The following is a 20,814-nucleotide window of genomic DNA, read 5'->3' as shown; positions in this document are numbered from 1 at the left end:
TATCACATTCTATGGCTTAGGCACCCACACTAGGAGGTAACTTCCCTTGTTTATGTTGATGTGAGGCAACCGTTTCGAGATATCCTGAGCTCTGTGGCTATAGACTCTGCTGGGTCAGTCCAGGGTCAGCCTTTTTAACCACTGCAGGTCAGACATGCTGACCCCAATGTAGAAAAAAAGCTTTGGAATGAAAAAAATGACCTCTTGATCCAGGCAATTCCTTACAATGTCACCACAATGACACAAAGAAGTGTAAATGAGCACTTTTGCACATCCATGTAAAGAAATCATGCTTTTATGGTTTAAATATCATTTTTCTATGAATGGAATTCTAAATAAAATGTGGACATTTTTTGGTGGATCTATTTGGACTCGAAATATGGAACTTTTGAAAACCAATGTCCTATAAACCAAAACAAATATGTTAACATATTTACTGTGTTTTCTTTGTCTGTCGTGCTTTTCCTGTTACTATTAAACTTTGATTGTATGCTAAAATAGTTAAGAACTGAGAGGAAACTTTCTGGATGGTATGAAAGGAAAAAAAAGAGCAACAATTGTTTTGGAAGCTGAAAATGTTCTGTCCCTGTACTTTGATTTGTTGTTAATGTGGACATTCTCACTGCCTAGTGGCATAAAACGGGTATTTTAGCATTTGTGTTAGTTTTGCATAGATGAAGAAAAAAAATTTAACAGAAAAAAACCCAACAGATTAAAAGAATTTCTGGAGTTGTGTAGATGGGTCTCAGACGAGAAGTGAAGTGCTATGTGGTTGCTGCCGGAGAGCTAACACAGATGGTATCCCCATCTGCCATACTGCCGATACACCCTCAGTCAATGGGTCATCATGTGTGTATGTGTGCATTTTAAAGTGTTATTGCACAACTGCATACGAAAGTGCTCACACATGCAAGTATGTCAGAGTCTCCGTGTGAAACTGACAAAACCGTCTAGCACCTCTCTGATCTTACTCTCCGCACTCGTTCAGAAAAATTAAAAGTCGGCTACAGACAAAGGTTTTTACTCAGACAGGATTTTAAACAAAACCACAAAGAGGCGTTTGTTTCATGCTGAGGGTATCTGATCATGTGGGTTACCAAGAATGGTCAGGCTCCATAGCTGAGATTATATAGTGTGAATGGAGGGAATAAGAACAAGAAAAATGTGGAAGAGCAAAAAATAAGGCCTCTTTTAAGCACCTTATCACTTCTCATCAGTGGTTTTCAGCTAGAATGTACCCTTCTCCTCATTGTGTAGAAGCAAGAAAATCCTCTGTGTATTATGCATAAGGGGATTATGAATGATTCAGTTGGTACAAGCCTGGAAACTCAAAGGCAAACTTTGGAAACTTTTTTTTTTCTCAGATGCATCTAAGTTGATGATGTAAGACCAAGCAACTTACTCTTCAGCCAAAGTATTTACTGATTGCAGGTCAGATATTTCAGCAGAGCCTCCTTTTGGTAAATGTGAAAAGTTGACTTGTGTAATTTTATCTTAGATTTGTGATTAAAAACGCTGCTATTACAGAAGAAACCACATTCATGGTTATGGCTGTACTCATTAGTCTGAGACAGCCTTGTTTTACTTGTTGTGTGTGCACACATATGCACTAATAGTGTTGGTCTTCCCTTTGGGCATGGCAAAATCCCTTTTGGCGATGATTAGTGGACTTGCTGAAAGTCATCCACCTTTGTTGCTATTCAGAGACTAACAGTGTGTGTGAGTCCTTGTGCATAGGGTGGTCTAGCTGCTGGACAGATTTACAACTCTTACCAGAGCTCGTCTTCCTTAATGAAATGTTTAGATGGAGTGGTTTGCAAAACAGGGTCAGGGAGGTCGTGTCCCATGACAATAAAGCAGCATGTAAAAGCCCTTAGGGTGTGCATAGGTTTGTGTCCAGGGTTGTTACTGATGAGGAAGCTATCTTTTGGACCCAGTCAAGAAGCCAACTTGTAAAGGTTGGTCCTCTAAACCACAGAAAGCAGATTTTCACCTTTTACACAGCTGTCAAGTTTTAATATGCCATTATTTACATGAACATTTATTGTTATTAATTTGGAAGCACAAAAAGTGGTGAGATGTAGCACTTAAAGTTCAGTCTTAAGGCACTTCCATCCCAAAGATCATTATATTTTTTTGCTTGAATAACAACGTAACATGAACTTTATGGCAGTGTAAAAGTTTAGAAAATAACATCTGCATGAACTGCAATGTTTAAACAGTTTTAGGATGGCAGCAACCTACTTTGGTTTTAGCTGAATTCAAGCTAGCCGTTTGCCGCTTGCAAATCCGGTCAAAATTAAACTCTAAGTTTCCAAACCACAGATAAAATATTAAATAAATTGTTCAGAACTTCAATTCAAAATGGCAGGACAGTCACTATAAAAACTTTGGTTAAAAACTAGCGGGAATTAGAAAAAAAGAACAATGTTGGTTTTTTGCTTGGAATAATGTATCTATGGTGTTTAATTTCAAGCCTGTAATTCTTTTACAGCTTGCCAATTCCAGTTCAATTTCCTCTTAGTTTTCCTCATTGGACTAACCTCTCTGGATTTATTGTGATTTCTACCTTAAATATGGAGTTTTGTTCCAATGTTTCCTGATTACTTGAGTTCCTTGCTTCCTTACATCCTCATCTTTTTTTTTCCGCAGCGTAATTCACATCCTCATCTTTTTTTCTTTTTTCCTTGCATGATTTTCCAGCTCACCCTCTGGAACAGTTCTTTCGATGACTGTAAAGTTTGCAGAAAAGCCCTCCTTGGCGATGGCGCTGTCGGTGTTGATTGTCAGTGCCAAAATGCCTGTGTAGGAGATGATCCTGCCCGGCGTGTTCTGCCCGCAGTACCTTCCAACGTAAGACCCAACTGGAGAGAGACAAAAGGGATCAAACCACAAATATTATTTCTTGGGTTAGACTTGGCTTAACTCAATATTTGTTTGTTTGCCACGGTCATGTCACATATGGGTTTAACTACTAACTCCCCCTGTGGAAGTGTTAAAACTAGTGTGTCATTGAGGTATGGGACCAACCCCATAAAGAGGCATGAGAGAAACTCCCCAGCATTCCAATCCTGCTCTCCCTTCAGACTAAAAAAGCAAAGGAGAACCTGTGGTGTGGGGCAGGTCACAGTCTTTGTCTCTTTACTGGCTGTAAATACCACAAACTGCCAGTACCCAAACTCATTTTCTTAGGCTTCAGGCAGATACAGCCATGGCCCAGTGGGTTTTGTGAAGGAGACCAAACAAGTAAAGACTGGACTGGGACAATAAGGGGGTATTAAAAGACAGAAAGCAATAAACGCACAAGAGGAGCATGCTCTGCTAAGGAGGCTGAGAAGAATGGGGGGAACACAACAAGTGACAAACAAAAAGAAGAAGGGAAAGACAGAAATCTGGTAAAAGAGTGACGGTAGCAAGTCAGAGCAAGAGAGCACAGTGACCTTGCTCCTTGTCTCTGATGTGTGCTGTGATCCATGCACATTTATGAGTGTGTGTTCCCGTCAGTGCGTGGGGACCTGCAGCTTATCTGTGATTAGTAATGCTGTGATCAGCAGTGAGTGACAGTCCTGCCTCCCCTCGGCCTCCTGTCATCCAAAACATGCCACGTCCAGCCCAGCTCTGACATGAAAGGCAAAGGCCAGCCTGCAGGGACTTATGGGCCAGTGGTGTGACGAGTCAGATTAATCTTCATAAACCAGGTGCCTTGTATACGTCTGGGAGACTGTGGCACAACTTTAAGGCCTGTAGTCTAAAGAAAAAAAAAAACAAGCTATCCACTGGATTATCTGCATGACTCCACAGCTCTATAAAATTTTAAAGAACTTCGCTATGAACTCGGTGTCCTGCCTGCTTTCCCTATCTTCAGGGAAGGGGGAGAAGGAAGTAGGGTTCTTTCTTCTACAGCGTATGTCCAGTGAGCTGTACTTTGAGATGTGGGGAAACAAGGAAGTATGAATTCCCTTGCTGCTAGCCTGGACATCTCACCTCAGCACACACCAGCTGCTAGCATGCCTTCTGCGCTAATGCACTATCGATCCAGCCAGCACAACAGGAACCGCCTGGCAAAAAGGCAACATGCTATTTTCCTCCTGTGGCTTATCTTTATACAGCACTGTCTGTCACATACAGCAACCTTCAAAAGGTGTGATGCCACAAAAATGCTAGTGTCCAGTTTCTGCCCTGAACAGGCTCACTGTTGGAAATGTGTCTATTCAACTTCTTTTGGTTCACACTTGAACTGTTAAATCTCTGAATTTTAATAGGTAAGCACAGAAAATCTTTCTTTTACGTGTCCTTATGGTCTTGCGTAAAAATTATGTTTCAAAAGGTGATAATAATGAGGTGTGTTCTCATCTTTTTGAGTCTTTGACAGTCTCTTCAATCAACACATATCTTGGAAATGAAACATCCTGAACCTCAAGGGGAGAACATACAAATGAGCCACTTTCCAAAGAATCAAAGGTCACCTCTGCGAAGTTAACATCTTCAGAGATGTGAACTTTAAGTAAACTCGCTTGAAGAGAAGCTGTGATTAACACTTCAACCTTATCACCTGGGACGCAAAAGCAGAGAATACTGATGAGAGCACGGAGGTGAATACAGCCAGATCAAAATCTTTCAGTTTTCAGTCTCTGATGGGGGAGAAAGGCTTTCATCTTTTCTGCACCCTGCATTGGAATCGCCGGCAGAAAGACTTCAAGATGTGATTTCACTCACTGAGTTAAAAGGCTAATCTCAGGCTGTGGAAGCAGGCTTTGAACACTGCCCCCCCTTACCTCATCCTTCACCTGCTGATTTTTAGGATGAATGGATTTTGAATACTGTTTTAGGGCAACATATGATTGTGTGTGAGTCTTTGTAAGTCCTGCAGGTTTTGTTCAACCCCACAACCAGCAGATGGTGGCCCTTATCAGGTTTAGCTTTAATAGAATGACTATCTTTGTTTCCCCTCATTAGTGGGAAACACAAGGAAACTTGTGAAGGAAATTCCTTTTTGAGTCATTTCCTGCAAAATGTGACTGTCAAACCAAAATGTCAAACATAACATCCAAGATTAGACCTTGGACTCCCAAATGTATCTGCCCTAACAAATTGTGAGCCTCAGTAAAAGGAATGGTAGGAGGCATTTGTGATCAGGTAGTGTTTAGCAAGGAGCAATGACAACTATAAAAACCTATGCATATTCTGGTTAAAACAGAAAACTGTTCATTTCTCCTAGAATATACAGTAAATGAGGCCCCATCTACACAAAACCAAATATATTTTTAATATATATATATATATATATATATATATGTATAGTTTATCTGCCCATACAACTCTAACAAAATACTGAAATGCCAATGGCACGCCAATAGGTGGCGAGAACATGCACATTTGTTTTAAAAATAGTCGTTTATTTCTCAAAAAACTTGTGTGCAGAGGAGAGGTGCAGAGGCAACAGAAAATTTCAGTTTTCAAAATATTCAGTGTCTAAACCAACCTAGCTACAGATATTAGCTTAACAGCAACACAGGCCAGAGACCTTTATTTATTAGGAATACTGTATTATGTTAGGCTTTTACATATTCACAAAACACAATTTCAATGTACATGAAAAAAAAGTGCACAGCTCAATCTGAACCGGAATGCTTGCTCACCTCCGGGAAATCCGTCCCAGATCTCAAGCCGGTCGTAGCGGCAGAATACACCCGTCGGGGGCGTTGTATCGGGCTCCAGCTCAAAGCTCTCAAACTCCAAAATGATTTCCGACATTTTTGGGGCAAAGATCATAAAAGTGCAGTCTAAGTTGTTGGGATATTTCTCTGGGAACCCTGGTGACTTTATGACGCCACTGTTGGAGGTAAAGTTCCTGGAGCACTCAGGACCTGCAGGAAAGAAAAACAATAGGAAATTAAAGGGTGAGTGAGATGATGGGATAAGACAGGTACAAAACAAGAAGAGATAATTAATTTCAATAGCAGTTGTGAAAGTGATCTGTTTGAATTACTTTTCTTATGGTGGGTATTGAGAAGCTCTGTTTCCCAGCTGCTCTACTGAGACCAGGACTATCTATGGCATACAGCTGTGGGACCACCTCAATGGCTCTTCTCTCCCCAAGAAGAAACATCTGCATCTTTCAACTCTACTCTGTACCTCTCTGATTTTTTCTTCCCTTTTATTAGGCAAAACATCACACTGCATCATTGTGTATGTGTTAAATTTAAAACTCTTGGAACATCTGGATCCAACTCTGTAAGCAGAAATAAAAGGCCTCAATCACTAGAGTTGAGGATCAATGAATAAATACTTTGATTCATGCTGAAAAAACAAGAACTTCTCCCTGCCTCCTTCCCTCACACACACAAACACATAAGCCTTCATCAAACCGTGTATGTGAAACACTTGAGAGGTGCTCAAGCAAAACTACAGCTTGAATGATGGAAGGGGGAAGCAATGACTGTGCATACATCAACACAGGCGCATAATTTTACACAGGGGAAAGTCAAAATATTTATGCACAGCTCCCTAGACAGCTGCTTTTCAGCTGATGAGGGGCATTAACACATTTCTCAAGGTAGCTACCTCATAAGCATCATGAGCACAAGATTATGATTTGAGAATGACTGACATGTTAAAAATAAATAAAGTATTTTTTTACAAGCGTAAAAAGGAACAGGCAACAAGGATTTGCAGGCTCAAATGCTGGTCCAAGCTATGCTTAAGACAAGTATACACAACATCAAAACAAAATAGTAGTGCTGTCGTTCAGGGCAATTATTTGGAGCCATTAGTGGCAAAAATGTACCCAGGATAACATCATTTTCATGGTAGTCAAGCAGCTGGTGTGATGGGTGCAGATGGGGCCAATAGAAACCAAAATTGCAGGGAGTTATCACTGGATACAGCCACTGTGCTGCAGTCACTGTAGCTCAAATGAATGTGGCAAACTGCTTTTTCCAGCGTCACTCAGGCATCTTGCCGGGCCCCTAATTGAAGACCATCAGGCCCACTTGAGTCTGTCCATTGGTGTGTTGAGTGAGGGGCTGAAGAGTCATATTGATTTTCTTTCTTCCCGACTTGAAAGCCATGGCGAGCGACGTTTTGACTCAAAAGAGAGTTGACATTTAACGTAGCAGCTAAAGTGTGGCCTTGGAGAACAGTAGGCACCATTAATTTCACAGCTTCCCTTGTATTTACTCTGAGAAAACGGAGAGATTTTACCGAGAGACAGCATTCCTTGGACATTACAGTTCTGCACTTAACTTTGCCACATTTGGTAGAATGTCAGATATTTTGAGGGGAAAAACAATAGATAAAAGTCTCTTCTTTGAAAAAAGAAAAAAAAAAGAGAAACGGGCGTAAAGCTGTAGTGATGTAAATAACTGTTGAATTTCCTCTGATTATTAGCTTTAAACTTCATGCTTCATCTATTAGAGTAACTTCCAGCCTGACCAGACCAAACCATCTTAACTCTTAATTAAATCTTTCGACCCTTTTGTACTTACTTCTGGTCAAACATTAGTACTTGTCTGTGCAGAGAAAAAATAAGGTTTTGGATGTGTCTTCACTGTGTGCAACTTATCTGTTTATCGTAGTTTTATCATACTTCTAGATTTGGCTTTTTTAAATTGCAATTTAATTAGATTTGTTCTTTTTTACTTTAGTGTCTTATTTTAATGGAAACAAATGTATTTTTTTTATCTTATTTCAACTTAGTCATTTCCTTATTTTCATTTCATTAGTTTGTTTGTTTTATTAATTTTGTTTCTATAGATATGAATTCTTGCTTTTACTATTCAAATATGTAAAACCGTAAACACAAAAATAAGCTAGTTTTTTTTTGTTTTGTTTTTTCAAAAAGTGCTTGTGCAAAACATGGCTGCATGGATTGCTTGTCAATTAGTTCCAAACACTCATAAGTCAGTGAGACCACAACTGAAAATTTGCGCATTTTCTCATAATGTTGAATCACCAACTAGTCTCCAACGCTATCAGCCCATTGAGATACTACCTTAAGAGTGTAGCAGCATCATGACTTCCTTCACAATGAAATGATTTCCTACTTTTCCATGATCTACATTCTATTAGGTCATGAATATCAAGGAGAGCATAAAAAGGTCATCATCCAGTGTGAAGGGGGCCTTAATGCAGACATACTGTATTCTGCCACTCAGAGCTGTCTCAAACAGGAATTTCTGATGGTTATTTCTTTAATTTAGGTTTCTAACGATCAGCAAACCTGGTCTTCCAGTCTTCCTAAATACTTTTGCCAAGAATTCTGTTTTTGTTTTCGTTTGTCTCTCATACCTTTCTGTAGCATCCTCATTTTGTCTGTTTAAGAAAGACAGTTTTTGTTCCAGTTTTACTGAGTGTTCTCACTGAATTATCCTGACTGAGATCAAGCCAAGGACAAACCTCACTATTGTCAGATTTTGTGTCCCTGGCTGCATACAAGTGAAAAATAAAATGGAGCGGCAAGAGAGACAGCATGCTCAAGCTGCTCCCAGAGGCGAGATAATCATCTTTTTCATCTGGAGCATCCATGTAGGGGGTCTTTCCCCAGCTCCCCTCAGTAAACCCAGGATGCTTTGTGGCAAAGTCTGCTCAAGTGGCTTTCTCTGATAACTATCACGCCTTTGTGTGGCATTGACCATGCACACATGCAGCTTGTGAGTTTTCATCTGTGTTGACAGGGAGCTTCTCTGCAAATATATTAAAGCTTTAGTTGTGAATGCTGATTTCTTGCTCTCAAACTTGGTTTCTGTTCCTTTCCGTATTTTTTTATTGCCTCACTGGTTGGTGTCTTGTTTTAAAAGACTCATCGCCATGTTGAGAAAAGGGTTGGAAAAAAATGTGGATTTGCGAAAAATAAAAGGTCTGACACACCACGAACACCAGCAGTTGCATTTCATCTGCAATAAAACAGACAGTTTGACCACAGTGCAGCTTGTAGGCTGCTTTTACACAAACAGCTAAATTTATGGCAGGATGTTAAGAGAAAGAAAAAGAAGTGACCTTGAGCACACATTTACCACCAGCCTCTAACTAGGCACTCCAATGTTCACTGCTGCATCGCCACGCCAGATGTGACCTATACCATCAGACTGCATTGTTCACAAAAGCTCAGTGTGCCCCTCCTAACTTAAAACGACATCTACGCTCAAACACCCTGAAAGTATTTTCACAGGTGTGCTCAGTGTAGCAACACTAACCTCACAAAGACATGACAAGCAGGGCTTTGGAATAAAAGATGTTTTGTAGTGTGACATGGTGGACCTCCCTTCAAACTTACTCATTCTGAAGAGTAATTGAGACAGAGATGGGTTTGTAAGTGGACAAGGGAGGGTCAGGGTTAACAGTGGCACTATCTCTTTTGCCATGTCCACTTCAGTGAGGTCTTTTCCAGCCCAAGTGTGACACTAAGCAAATTTCAGAGATTGACACATTTTGCTCAACTTTTTTATTTAAACGGGTGCTAACACATAAGCACTGAAGCACGCTTTTTACTTCTTCTTAGTCTTTCAGCTGCTCCCTTGCCTTCAAGTCCAATTTCCACTAGCACTCTGACCCACAGCAAAGACAATCATTGTTAACCCGGCCCTGACCAATCCATTTTATGATCTTGTGAGGCAGTCGCAAATCTGCATGTTTGTTTTGGCACAAGTTTTACCCCAGGTGCTCTTCCAGGTGTATTTCCATGTACAGTTGCCTTGAGTTGCCTTGTGCTTAAAGGTGCTATATAAATATATGTACCTACCTACCTACCTACAGTAGATTGTGTGATATGATGAAATGAGTGAGAAAACCCAGGCTTCTCTAAAGCTCTGTAGCTCAGGTATACATCACAAAAGAAACTTCATTCAAATTGAGTTCTGAGCTGTCTAAACTTTCCAAAACCTTTGCAAACTCTTCTTATATTCACAGTATTTTCATACATCAAAAATAGGGATTTTGTCAGACTAGATTCTTACCAAACTTCCCAAATTATTATTGTACTTTACAGAGGAAAACTAGTATTTGTTGGACTTTTGGTCAGTAGCTCACTGGCACCCTTCAAAATTTCTTCAGATTTTTTTTTGTATTTTATCTTGAAATTAAAAATATCTAAACTGACACTGACAGAACTGCAAACCTGCTCCCTTCAGCCCAAATAATTCTCTCTGCTATCTCACCACCCCTGTCTCTTGCAAGACTTCAGCCAGTGGAGCGAAGCTGCCAATTTGCAGCTATAAAATAAATAGCCCGTGCTAATTAAGATGGCTGGATGGGACCAAGGAGTGTTGGAAGGTAGAGACTGATGTGGAAGCAGCCAAAGAGAGACGCAAAACAACCTGCTCTTTTCCAATTAGACACTTTGCAGGCAGAGGCTGATAAAAGCCAGAGCTGAAGGTGCCAGCATATTCTAGGTGAAAGTTTATTTGCATGGTTTACAGCTTTAGTGGGTCAACTTGCATAGATAAATATACTTGCATAAGCTGGCACCTCAACCCTAAAAGAGGCATTTGTTTACATGTGTTTAATTTGTGGGCTTATTTATCTTCCATGTGACCTTTGCTTGTGTAATTCCGTAAAGCAGGCTTACAGTGATTCAAGCTTATAATCACAGCAATAAACAGGTGGTATTTTTCGCATTTCCTATCATTGACATGCACAAGCTTGCTGCTCCTTTATCTGTTATCGGAGCATCTGTGTATCATCATTAACAGTACATGTGTTAGCCAACACAATGTTTTCCCAGCTAATGCCATGTTTGTTGATAAGCTGTGCTAATCAGCTAGCTTTGTATCTCTCGTTCTGCTCGGCTCCCTCTCCCGCTTGCTCCAACAAACAGAGCTGCTAATTGATCTCAGAGCCATGTTGTTGGCAGGTGCCAGCACTGCCGTAGTTAAAACACAAAGTGAATTCAAAGCATAAAGGTCTGGATCCAGCAAGCCAGTGACAGCACGCCTGTACAGCTCCTTCTTCGCAGGAGGGAACAGGGTTGGATGCAAAATACCTTGAAGAAAAAAGTTCTGCCTGTGTCCCCACACCCCACACAAAATCTTGATTCCACTTTGGGTTCAGTCAGCAAAAAACAAAGATTGTCATCTCACTCTAATTTTTGTTTCTGTCCACTGGAATCATATTTTTTTCCCCTAGATCTACATTTCCTCATCTGAAGCAGTTTGCAAATGTGTTCAGCAGTTCCTCCCCTATTGTCAGAGGGCCCCTAACACAGCTCATTTATAATCCGTCCTGGCTAATAGACGAGACTGGGAAATGCTAAACTAATCATGGAAAGAATGTAGCAGATTTAACCAGCCTATCAGGGGGAATGGGGCATGTGTGGATGAGTTTGCGTATGTCAGCCTGGATTGTCGCTTTGATCTCATAAATGGCCCTGCACTCCACCAGCTGCCCTGCCACGATGGTGACGTGCACACAGCCGGGGCACGCAAACACAAGCACAAACAGATTAAAAGGAGGGAGGAACCTTGCCAGACTATTCATCATGTCTCAGAGGTCATGGAAGGGGGGCTGTCCCATAGACTGCTGCTGAGGTTAATTAATGAAAGTGCAGTCTGTAGCACCTGTCTGCCTTCTAGCAGGCATTTCCTAGAGAGGCAGTCCTCCTCCTCTTCTATCTTCTTCTAGTCCAAACAAAGGAAGGCAGCACACCAGCAGGAAGTTCTGTGTTGTTCTGATAAGATAAACATCCTGATGTAGTATTTGAACTTAAGTATAACTAAATATTATCCACACTTTAGTTTTTTGGGGACTGGAAGTACTGCCTGACGTGATGCTCCCTGAGTGGACAGAATTCACTTTCTCCACAACCAGCTTGTCAGAAGTAATAATGGCAGACTCACACCCTCGTTGCGAACTGCCATCTGACAATAAACCAACACTTAAAGCAATATTTTTTCAATCACTGCTCAGTAAATTACACCCTTCTTATGGTATATTAATTCACACTAGACAAAACAAAAACACTGCTACAATTAAAGAACATATGGGCCTATGATGTATTTAATTTGAATGAGGCATATTGGCTGCCATATTGCATTTGCAAAATGTGGAGCTTTGACGCCTTGACTAAAGCACAAAAAAACTATGGAATTAGACACTTTCTCTTTCTTGCTTCATTAAACATGTTCATCCTCCAGATTTTCAACTGTATCAAACTCTAGGTGTTTGTGACAGATTTATCAGGAGTTTCAGTGTTTTTAGTCTTAAATCTAAGACCTAGTGATCAATTGTAAATGGAACCACCAATGGAACAATAATATGGTGGACAAAGTGCTTTGAGCTGAGGGGAAATTTGTGGAGTAACTAAGCATCAAAAACAAAAACATTAGAATTACAGTTCAACCTAAATCTTTAGTAAACAATAAAAGTATAAATATTCAATCCACAACCCATGCTGTGCATTCAAATGAATGTGTTAATGAATGGCAATAACTTGAACTTAATGGGTTCATGTTTACATGAGGAATTTTGATCAGCACATCTCAAAACAACAACATTTAACAACGGTCTCTTTGGAAGCGAACAGCTGCTGTAATCTGTGACACTTTTAGAGCAAACTGCTACTTCATGTTGCAATGTTCCCCTTGATGAAGATTGTTTTTGCTATCTGTGAAGCTATAATGTGCATACATGTGTCGATTTCCCATCCTTGTGTGGACTAATTATATATAGTAGCACAGCTTTCCCCCTGGATTTTACCTTTATGATAAAATTGAAGAGTCATTCATTAAGCATCAAAAGTGTCCACACCTGCGTCTTTTTAAAATCTGAAGGAATGCACACCAGCCACTGAATCTATTAAGATCCCACAGAAAACAGAGAGAAACAAAAGGAATGAAGCTGCAAGAACAATTTTTGAGACATTCTGCCACTTCTAACTATAACTTCTCAACTTATATGTAAGTATACCTGAAATAAGAACAAAGGTGTTTGTGTGACTGAGGGGTTTGTCAGCTCAACATGTGCTTAGATAAAACTGTAATATTATTAAAGCAGAACATCAACCTTGTTTGAAAGCGACCATGATTAAAAACATAGTTTTTATAAGCCACTTTTCACTCACAATGACAGACTTATTTGTCTTTGTGACAAGATTTACGAAAAGATATGCCAATGAGAGTGACTTATGAAAATGAATAAATATTTATTCATTTTAAAATACAGTGTATATGTGAACACAGATAATAGGGAAGAAGTAAACAGATTTATTAGGCTAGCATGTCTACTAAATTTATCATATAATACAGTAGTATGATAAATAAAAGGCTCTTCAAAAATCCATAACTAAATTCTTCAAAGTCAAGTCAACATTTCAGATATCCGGAATGTCATTCCTCTCATCACATAATCAACAATTTAGATTTTTCAAACATAATTTTTCCTTGGTCAAATGATGTCACCTTCAAGTTTATTATAGTAATAATTGTATTTATGAGATTTCCAGCATTCATTCTAGATAGTTGATGCCCTACATCATTTATAAATGTTGAACAACTTTTTTGAAGGATTTATCTTGTTAAAAAAAGTCATAAATTAATACAAACTAGTTTATTTGTGGAGTGTAAATTTAGTACAGAATTTTAAAGAAGTGAACCATTAATTAATTATGTTTTAGCATGTGTGAGGGGAAATTTGAGGGATGAATTTCTTCAACACTGTTCACAACTGTGGGTTTACCAAAATAATTTTTCAGTATCTTGGCTTGTTTTAAATCATTTAGCTTTCATAAAGCTGTAATTTTGTGACTCACCTGTCTTATAGATCTCATATCGGATAGAGAAACCAGCTCCGTGGGTCTCATAGTCCGACACAAACTTGATAAACAGCTGATTACCCGAGGAGATGACTGGAGAGGGGGCAATCTTCCCACAGTACTTCCCGACCAGCTGACCACTGTCATCTACACCATCTCGCACCTCCACATAGTCATACCTAACGTGAGCACAACAAAAGCAATGTTAGTCACACGGTGTAGATACAGACGAACTTATTGAGAAATACAATCCACACACACATTCATTTTCAGACGACTATAAACACCAAGCAAGCAGCATATTGTGCAGGTAATGTAGTGGAAATAAAACACTGTGTGCTAATGAGGTCTCAGGTTAAAACTAGAACAGGTGGGGAAGTTATATACTTTCATTATACTGACACACACACACACACACACACACACACACATTCTAAGGTGGTTTTCTGCTCCCAGCAGCACGAAGGTTTGCTTCATCCAACTGTTTTAATGACTGAACTCAAGCTGAATGGTTGCCTGTATTAACCACAGAATGACACTCACATATTTCTGATCTATGAGGAAGGAATGAGGCTAAAGTTTCATTATAGCTTGATTTTACGCGGGTGTTTAGAAAGAGCAGGTGCTATAGGCATTAAAAACCCACAAACAGTGCATTCAAATGGAATTTTAGACCCACAGCTATTAAACAGAGCACATTCAATTTAGTCAGTGCAAAGTAGAGGAGCAAACAAGGTGAACAGTTTGTGTGAAGAAGAGCCATGACACAAATACATTCACAGAGTCTGGCATGCAAAACTGAAGCGGGTAGAGGAGAAACACGAGCGTCTGGACAATGATGGTGGTCTACACAGCTTCTTGTTATTGGAGCAAGTGTGTATGCATGCTTTCAGGCACTTGTTAAAACTGCACTTTTAAATGTGTTTGATTTGTGGTTTTTCACTCCAGGGACTGCCTGTGAGTACGCACGTGTGTGTGTGACTTTGAAGGATGGGTCAAGACGAGTTTTCCATGCCGTGTTTTGATTGTGAGCGACAGGACCTAGTGGTGCTCCAAAAGCAGATATTTAGGTTCAGGTTTCCACTGTTTCTAACTGCTCATAGTGTGAACTCCTGCCAGGTTTTCATCTCTGTGGGCTACTTATTAAACATTTTCCTGGCCAAACCTGCCACCTCGTTTCTCCATCATCATCAGGAACCAAGTAAATTAACCACAATTCAAAGAAGTCAACACAGTAATTAATTTTGATGTATGCGTGTGTACCATGCAGCAGGTGTGTGGTAACATTGAGTCACTTCTGTCTCCACCAAAAATATGTGCCCTATGGGCAAAGGAGATCTGTTTTCATAGTTCTGCATGATTCCCAAATTGCTGTCAAAATATCAGGTTTCTTTAGTGATTCTGAACCCACTTAATGCATGGCTTTATCCATAAAAAAGGTGATTTACACTCTGAATAGCAGTACTGTTGTGTTAAATCCCTCAGGTGGGATTTGACATGCATCAACATGCAGCCATTATCACCTTTTTCTACAAAATGTTGTTTTCACCTGCTTTAAATTGAAAAGAAGTGGAATTCTTCTTAGAGGAGAGTATTTAGAGAAAGTGGAGAAAAGGGGAAAAATTATTAATGTGACCTAAAGGGCTTTGGTAGCAAGAGGGGAGAACAAAGTGGCAAAGCCTAAACTTGTGTTTTAAAAAAACTGCAGTGGGTAAATGACCTAATTTAGCTCAATTTAGCTCTACCTCCTCTTGTATTTAAAAATTTTCTACAAAAAACAGCACCCCTCTATATCTAAAGTTATTGACAGGAAGGTCAAAGCCAATCATTTATACCCAAAGGCGGATTTATGTCTGTCATTCTCAGCCTCACACTAAGAACTGACATCCCAACCCAAGTCATGTGGGCTGCTTTTACATCATCTCAGCCTGTTGTGCACATCTCGATTTAGTGACTTGTCTTGTTCATTAACATAAAAAAGATGGAAGTCTTGCCATCTTCTCTTGTTGTTGAGAACTGAAGCCACAAGATCCCGTTTACAAAAGCTGCCATGTTGTGTTTTTGGAACCAGAGTCTGCACACTAGCAATGTGACACTTTGAGTTCCCCTTGCATGGTTTAATATAACCTAAGCAAGAAATAACTATTTACAACTAAAAGTGTTAGAAAAAATAATGTTTGAATATACCAACAGCAAAGTAAGAACTATGTGAGTAAATAAGAAAAGACTTGCAAAAACTTTATCTAAAGTACTGTATATGTTTAATTTTTTTTTACAACAGGCAACATTCCATTCATTTATATGAAGGAGGCGGGACTTAAAACTTGTATCAGAACCAGCCTCTGTTTTCACATTTACATATATTTACAGTTGATAGTATCACTGCTTGAGTGGTGAGTTGCAAACAGGAAAAGCAACAGGGCTGGGTCTGCAAGCCAGTCTGTTTCTGCAGGCATCCATATAACTGAACAAAAACCAAGGATGTATAATCATTGCAGATATTACATAAACTTGAAAGGCTGTTTTAATGAAATTTTTATAGTTGCATTTTTGTATGAAAAATTTACTACCTGTACATGACTGTTCTTGTGCCATTCCTGCTATATAGCGTTTTTTTTTTTTTTTTTAATGCAAGACCTATTGTTTCAGAGGAGAACTGCACTGAGTGCCACAGATATGAAGTGCCATTATAAAAAGCAACTCCACACTACTGACATCACCGTTCAGTCAGGCCATGAGTTGAGTGCCAATGTTTTTAGGCCTTAAGACTGGAAACCTGATTATTCATAATTTCCGCTGTAACTGCAAAACCTGTGTGACGTAAATTTAATCAACTTACCTGTCCACTAGAGTTTGCTATGTGCCTCTGTGGATGAATGCATGAAGCTTAGATTTTTGGGACTGGGCAGACTGTGCACTACAGTACACACATCTTCTGTTTAAAATGCTGGTGCCATGTGGTTCCTGGGTGATAAGTTACACAATAGTGGACTTCAAATTTCCTGCCACAGTATTTCCTCAAAAAAAAAAAAAAAAAAAAAACAGTAAAAACTGTATATCTCTGAAAGGAACACTGTGGTGCAGCTGTCCCAAAAATGATATGACTACAAGCGCGTGCAAGCCAAAATGATTTGCCTATCTGGAGCAGAAAGCATTAACAGTGTTTCTGACCCTAGACCATGAACAGGCTGAAGAATTGGTAGAGAAGGCAAAAACAAGTACATTTTATTATTACAAAAAAGACAAATACAAAACATGGAAAATCATGAGACGTGTTAGTCAGTGTAATCAGTAGTGAAAATGAGGATTCCCTTGCTTTTTTGTACTTAGAGGTTCAACTGTACTGTAAATGCATGTAAAGTTTGACATAAAATACCTAAATGACATCCTGGGAGAAGATTTCCACCAAGCTGAGGAGCGGTGGGGCTTTACACCAGGTAGCGACACCAGGCGTGGGTCTGCTTCCAACTTCTGCAGCTTGAAATATGAGGCACAGATGTTCGATAAGGGGGCAAACTGTCAAATGGGAAATCCCCTGCTCTGTGTTTTTGGCTTCCCTCCATTTCTCTTGTGATTATGGTGTGATTTCAGACCAGGTCTTTCACCTCTTAACTTGACAGGCCACCAACTGTAGCATCAAGTACACGCACCACTCTGTTCAGACCCTTTATCAGCTGCCAAAATAAAACAAAACAAAAGTAGCTCTCCCTGGTTTCATATTCAATTTGGAGTGTCAATTTCCACTATGTTCTAATCAAACAGCCATGAAATAACTTCTTATTTACATTAAAAGGCTTCGCTAGTAGTCTGTGTTTGTCTTACAGTGGCATTATAGAGTCTAATTAGCATGAAATCTTCTTTCTTGTTTAACAAAAACAAACAAACAAAATATGGCATAATGAATGATACAGGTATTTTCACTTTGAAATTTAAGTTGAATTTACAGTGAGGTGATACAATAAGATTAATTCCCTAGTGTTTTTTGTTTTACTGAGAGGGAATTTATCTGCTTACCTCCTTTCCTTCTTTTGGCTTCTGGCTCTTAACAGAGAGCATCAATCTTTCTGTGGCCCTCCTCTGGTCTATCAGCAGATTTATAATTCACCTCAGAACCTCTGTCTCTGCAGCTATCGTACTCTACCCCGCATTGCAACTGTGCATTGCCAGACGCCTTAAAGAATTGATGCTGAGATGCATCACAAAGATGAGTAGAGGAGCAGGCTTTGGTACAGATGGTGGAGCTGAGCAAGTGTCTGAAACTGTGTCATTTGTGCATACATACTGAATATGTGGCCAATGTACAGTATGTGTAACAGAATTTTGTGCAGACACAATGAAATATTGAGTATACTGAAACGATAGTGTATGCATATAAGTAGCATCCCTCTGCTGTTTAAACTCACAGATCTATTTTTCACCATCCAAAGAAGACAAAGCTGTTTACTACATTTTTACCCTGGCATATCATCAGCTCGGATGGCCCTCGTTAAGGCAGCACAGCGGGATAGAGAACGCAGATGGAAGAGAGAAAAAGCCCTGGGGGTCTTCGCTTTGAGAGATAGAAGCCTCTTTCTTCAAAATGTCTCTATTTGTGCCTAAATGGGTGGTGTGTCAGCCAGAACTCCAGTGGTTCCACGTCAGTGCATCCACACTCTTCGCTCTGCTAAAGTAGATCCATCCAGGCCCTTATCGTCTGAAAGGCGTTGTGGGAGCTGCTTGGCTGGACCGTTTGATGCCTTTCAAAGTCTCGTGTTGCCAGCTGCTCTAAATATAGCTCTAATCTATTGCTCTAAACACCTGTAGGTACTTGCTTCCATGGTTTAGAGTCCTTCGGGAAGAACAGAAAACAGTTAACCTCCATGTTGGATCATAAAACAAGTCCATGGACTCGTCCTACTTATAAAACCCTTGACAGTTCCACAGTTTTGGTGTTTTCCACTGCTCTATTTCCTCCTGACCTCTTCTCAGGTGCTTGTGTGGTAATATTTATGTTTTATCGCTGCTGCTGCTGCTGCTGCTGTTGTTCTTGTTCCTCATGACAATACAATCCTGTTGAGCCACCCAATTATTTATTTGTCTTGACTGCTTTGGGTCTGGATGGGCTTGCAAGCACACCACAACACACACACACACACACACACACACAGACACACAGATAATTACGCACACATACAGTGAGCTCCCTACCACAGTGCTAATAGTGAAAACGGTTTGCCAATCCAGTGGGGAAATTAAAGAGGGGGGAGAAAAAAAAAGAAATGGGGTAGAGGAGTAAGGGAGGTGGAGGGGCGAATGTAATTCTCAACGACCTTCGCTTCACCAACTCAAATGTATTAGGCTGCTTTCTTTCTTCAGGCACAGAGAAAAAGCAATCCGCTAGTGTCAAACGAGAACATTAGTCCTCTGTGCGAAGCTGAAGAGAAGGCGACAAACCATCGGCCTAACAATATAACAGTTATACTGCCTGAAGCTTTCCCATGAAAATAATCTGTCCTCCCTCTATAAATGTCCGCCTGATATGGTTGTACAAAAGCAATACAATCTAAAGCAATGGAATAACGCTATGACAGACAGTATAAGCCTCATAGAGTTGGTTAGATTTCTTAATAAGACCATTTATAAGCTCCAGCATTTTGTGGAAAAGCATCGGAACAAAAGCTTTTTCTTTGCAGCTGCCCACGGTTCAGTTGCCTGACCCTTTCTTTAGCATTTCTCTGCAAATGACCGTGTACAGCTTGTTGTTGCATGAAAACATGTCACCTACAACATTTCAAAACATCTCTAGGTAACACAAGTGGAAATGCCTAAACAAAGAACTCAGGACAGCTCGGAGAGTCCCAGGGAGGCTTAGCATGAAAAAGGACCTTGCTGTCAGCTGTTTGAAAACTACAACTTGCAGACAGACCTCGGGTATTAACAAGTCCTCTTCTACCAAACTGTTACTTGGGGCTCAGGAGAAACATCATTAGGATTTGCACAATAGGGCCAAAGACAAACCGATCTCTGAGTTACTTTGTCCGACTATGAAAGGGACATACCTTGACAAAATCAGTCTCTTTATTTTCATCCAATTCTGCCTCTCTATTGCATGTGACATTTATTTACCCAGACTGGAATAACAAGTACCCTTTCTCTTTGGGCACCAATCCATCTGTAATGACCCTCATAGCAGCAACACAGGACAGACAAGTAAATAAGAAGAACTGGGGCAGAAGACAAGGACTACATCCTAATGTTCCCAGCTAAAGCATAAATGAATTAAAAGCCTACCATTCTTGAAGGAATACATATCACCACCTCTCTAAGTTTTAAACTAAGATTATTTTATAATGAGAAATGATGGAGTTGTAACCATTTTGGTCAAACCTGGTCAATGACATTATGCATGATCTCATACAATACTGAGAGATCTTGTAAAATGTGTTAGCACTCGGAGTAGATCTTTTGATCATAACTCTCAACTACTACAACACAAAATGTTTGTTTACTGTCTGTAAAATTGACTGAGTTTGAGTTATTTTTGTATTGACTAAAGTTGATTAGCTGTGGTGGTCAACTTGAATCAGGTTGACTTCAATTGTTAATGAATTGTAGATGTCTATTCAATGATTACTTTCTGAGAGATTTAATAACATCTGTTCATTAGTTCCTAAGTTATTTTGCTAACAGACAGCCAGGCTTGACTTCAGCAATTAGGACCACCATTTTAAGCAAAATTATTGCACAATGTGTAGTGCTTGGAGTATCTGTTGGGAATCAATATCATCTACTACAATGTTAAGTTTTAGATCTGTAAATTTGACTGGATTGGAGTCATTTTTGTGCTGGCTAAGATTGATTTGATGTGGCAGCCATCCTGAATTGGGCTGACCAAAAGTTAATGTGTTATAGATGAACAACCAATATTTTGCTAACAGACAAGCAAAGATGATTCCAACAGTTAAGGACAACATTTTAGAAAGAAATCTTGAGCAATCAGTTAAAGCTCAAACCTTGTGTTGGGGATGATTCTCAGCTACTAACACAACAAATTCTACTTAAATATGTGTAATGTGTATATGTGTTTGCTA

The 20,814-nt window shown here is 39.7% G+C and overlaps 1 protein-coding gene across 3 annotated transcripts in view; it reads right to left on the bottom strand.

The window, feature by feature from the left end:
* The window catches only part of nrp1a (neuropilin 1a), a 75,431-nt gene that overhangs the window by 31,107 nt on the left and 23,510 nt on the right, over positions 1-20,814 (bottom strand). For 2 of the 3 annotated variants that reach the window (XM_017431894.3, XM_017431895.3), the window contains exons 4-6: positions 13,742-13,923; positions 5,640-5,867; positions 2,709-2,864 (exon numbers count right to left, since the gene is read on the bottom strand). In XM_017431894.3, coding sequence (XP_017287383.1) covers positions 2,709-2,864; positions 5,640-5,867; positions 13,742-13,923 — 566 coding nt within the window. Of the gene's footprint in view, positions 1-2,708; positions 2,865-5,639; positions 5,868-13,741; positions 13,924-17,120; positions 17,362-20,814 lie in introns of those variants that run through there. The other variant, XM_037973114.1, reaches the window with a different exon arrangement.

This window comes from Kryptolebias marmoratus, linkage group LG21, assembly GCF_001649575.2.
Source record: "Kryptolebias marmoratus isolate JLee-2015 linkage group LG21, ASM164957v2, whole genome shotgun sequence".
NCBI classification, from domain to species: Eukaryota; Metazoa; Chordata; class Actinopteri; order Cyprinodontiformes; family Rivulidae; genus Kryptolebias; species Kryptolebias marmoratus.
This window is presented reverse-complemented; position numbering and strand designations above follow the sequence as displayed.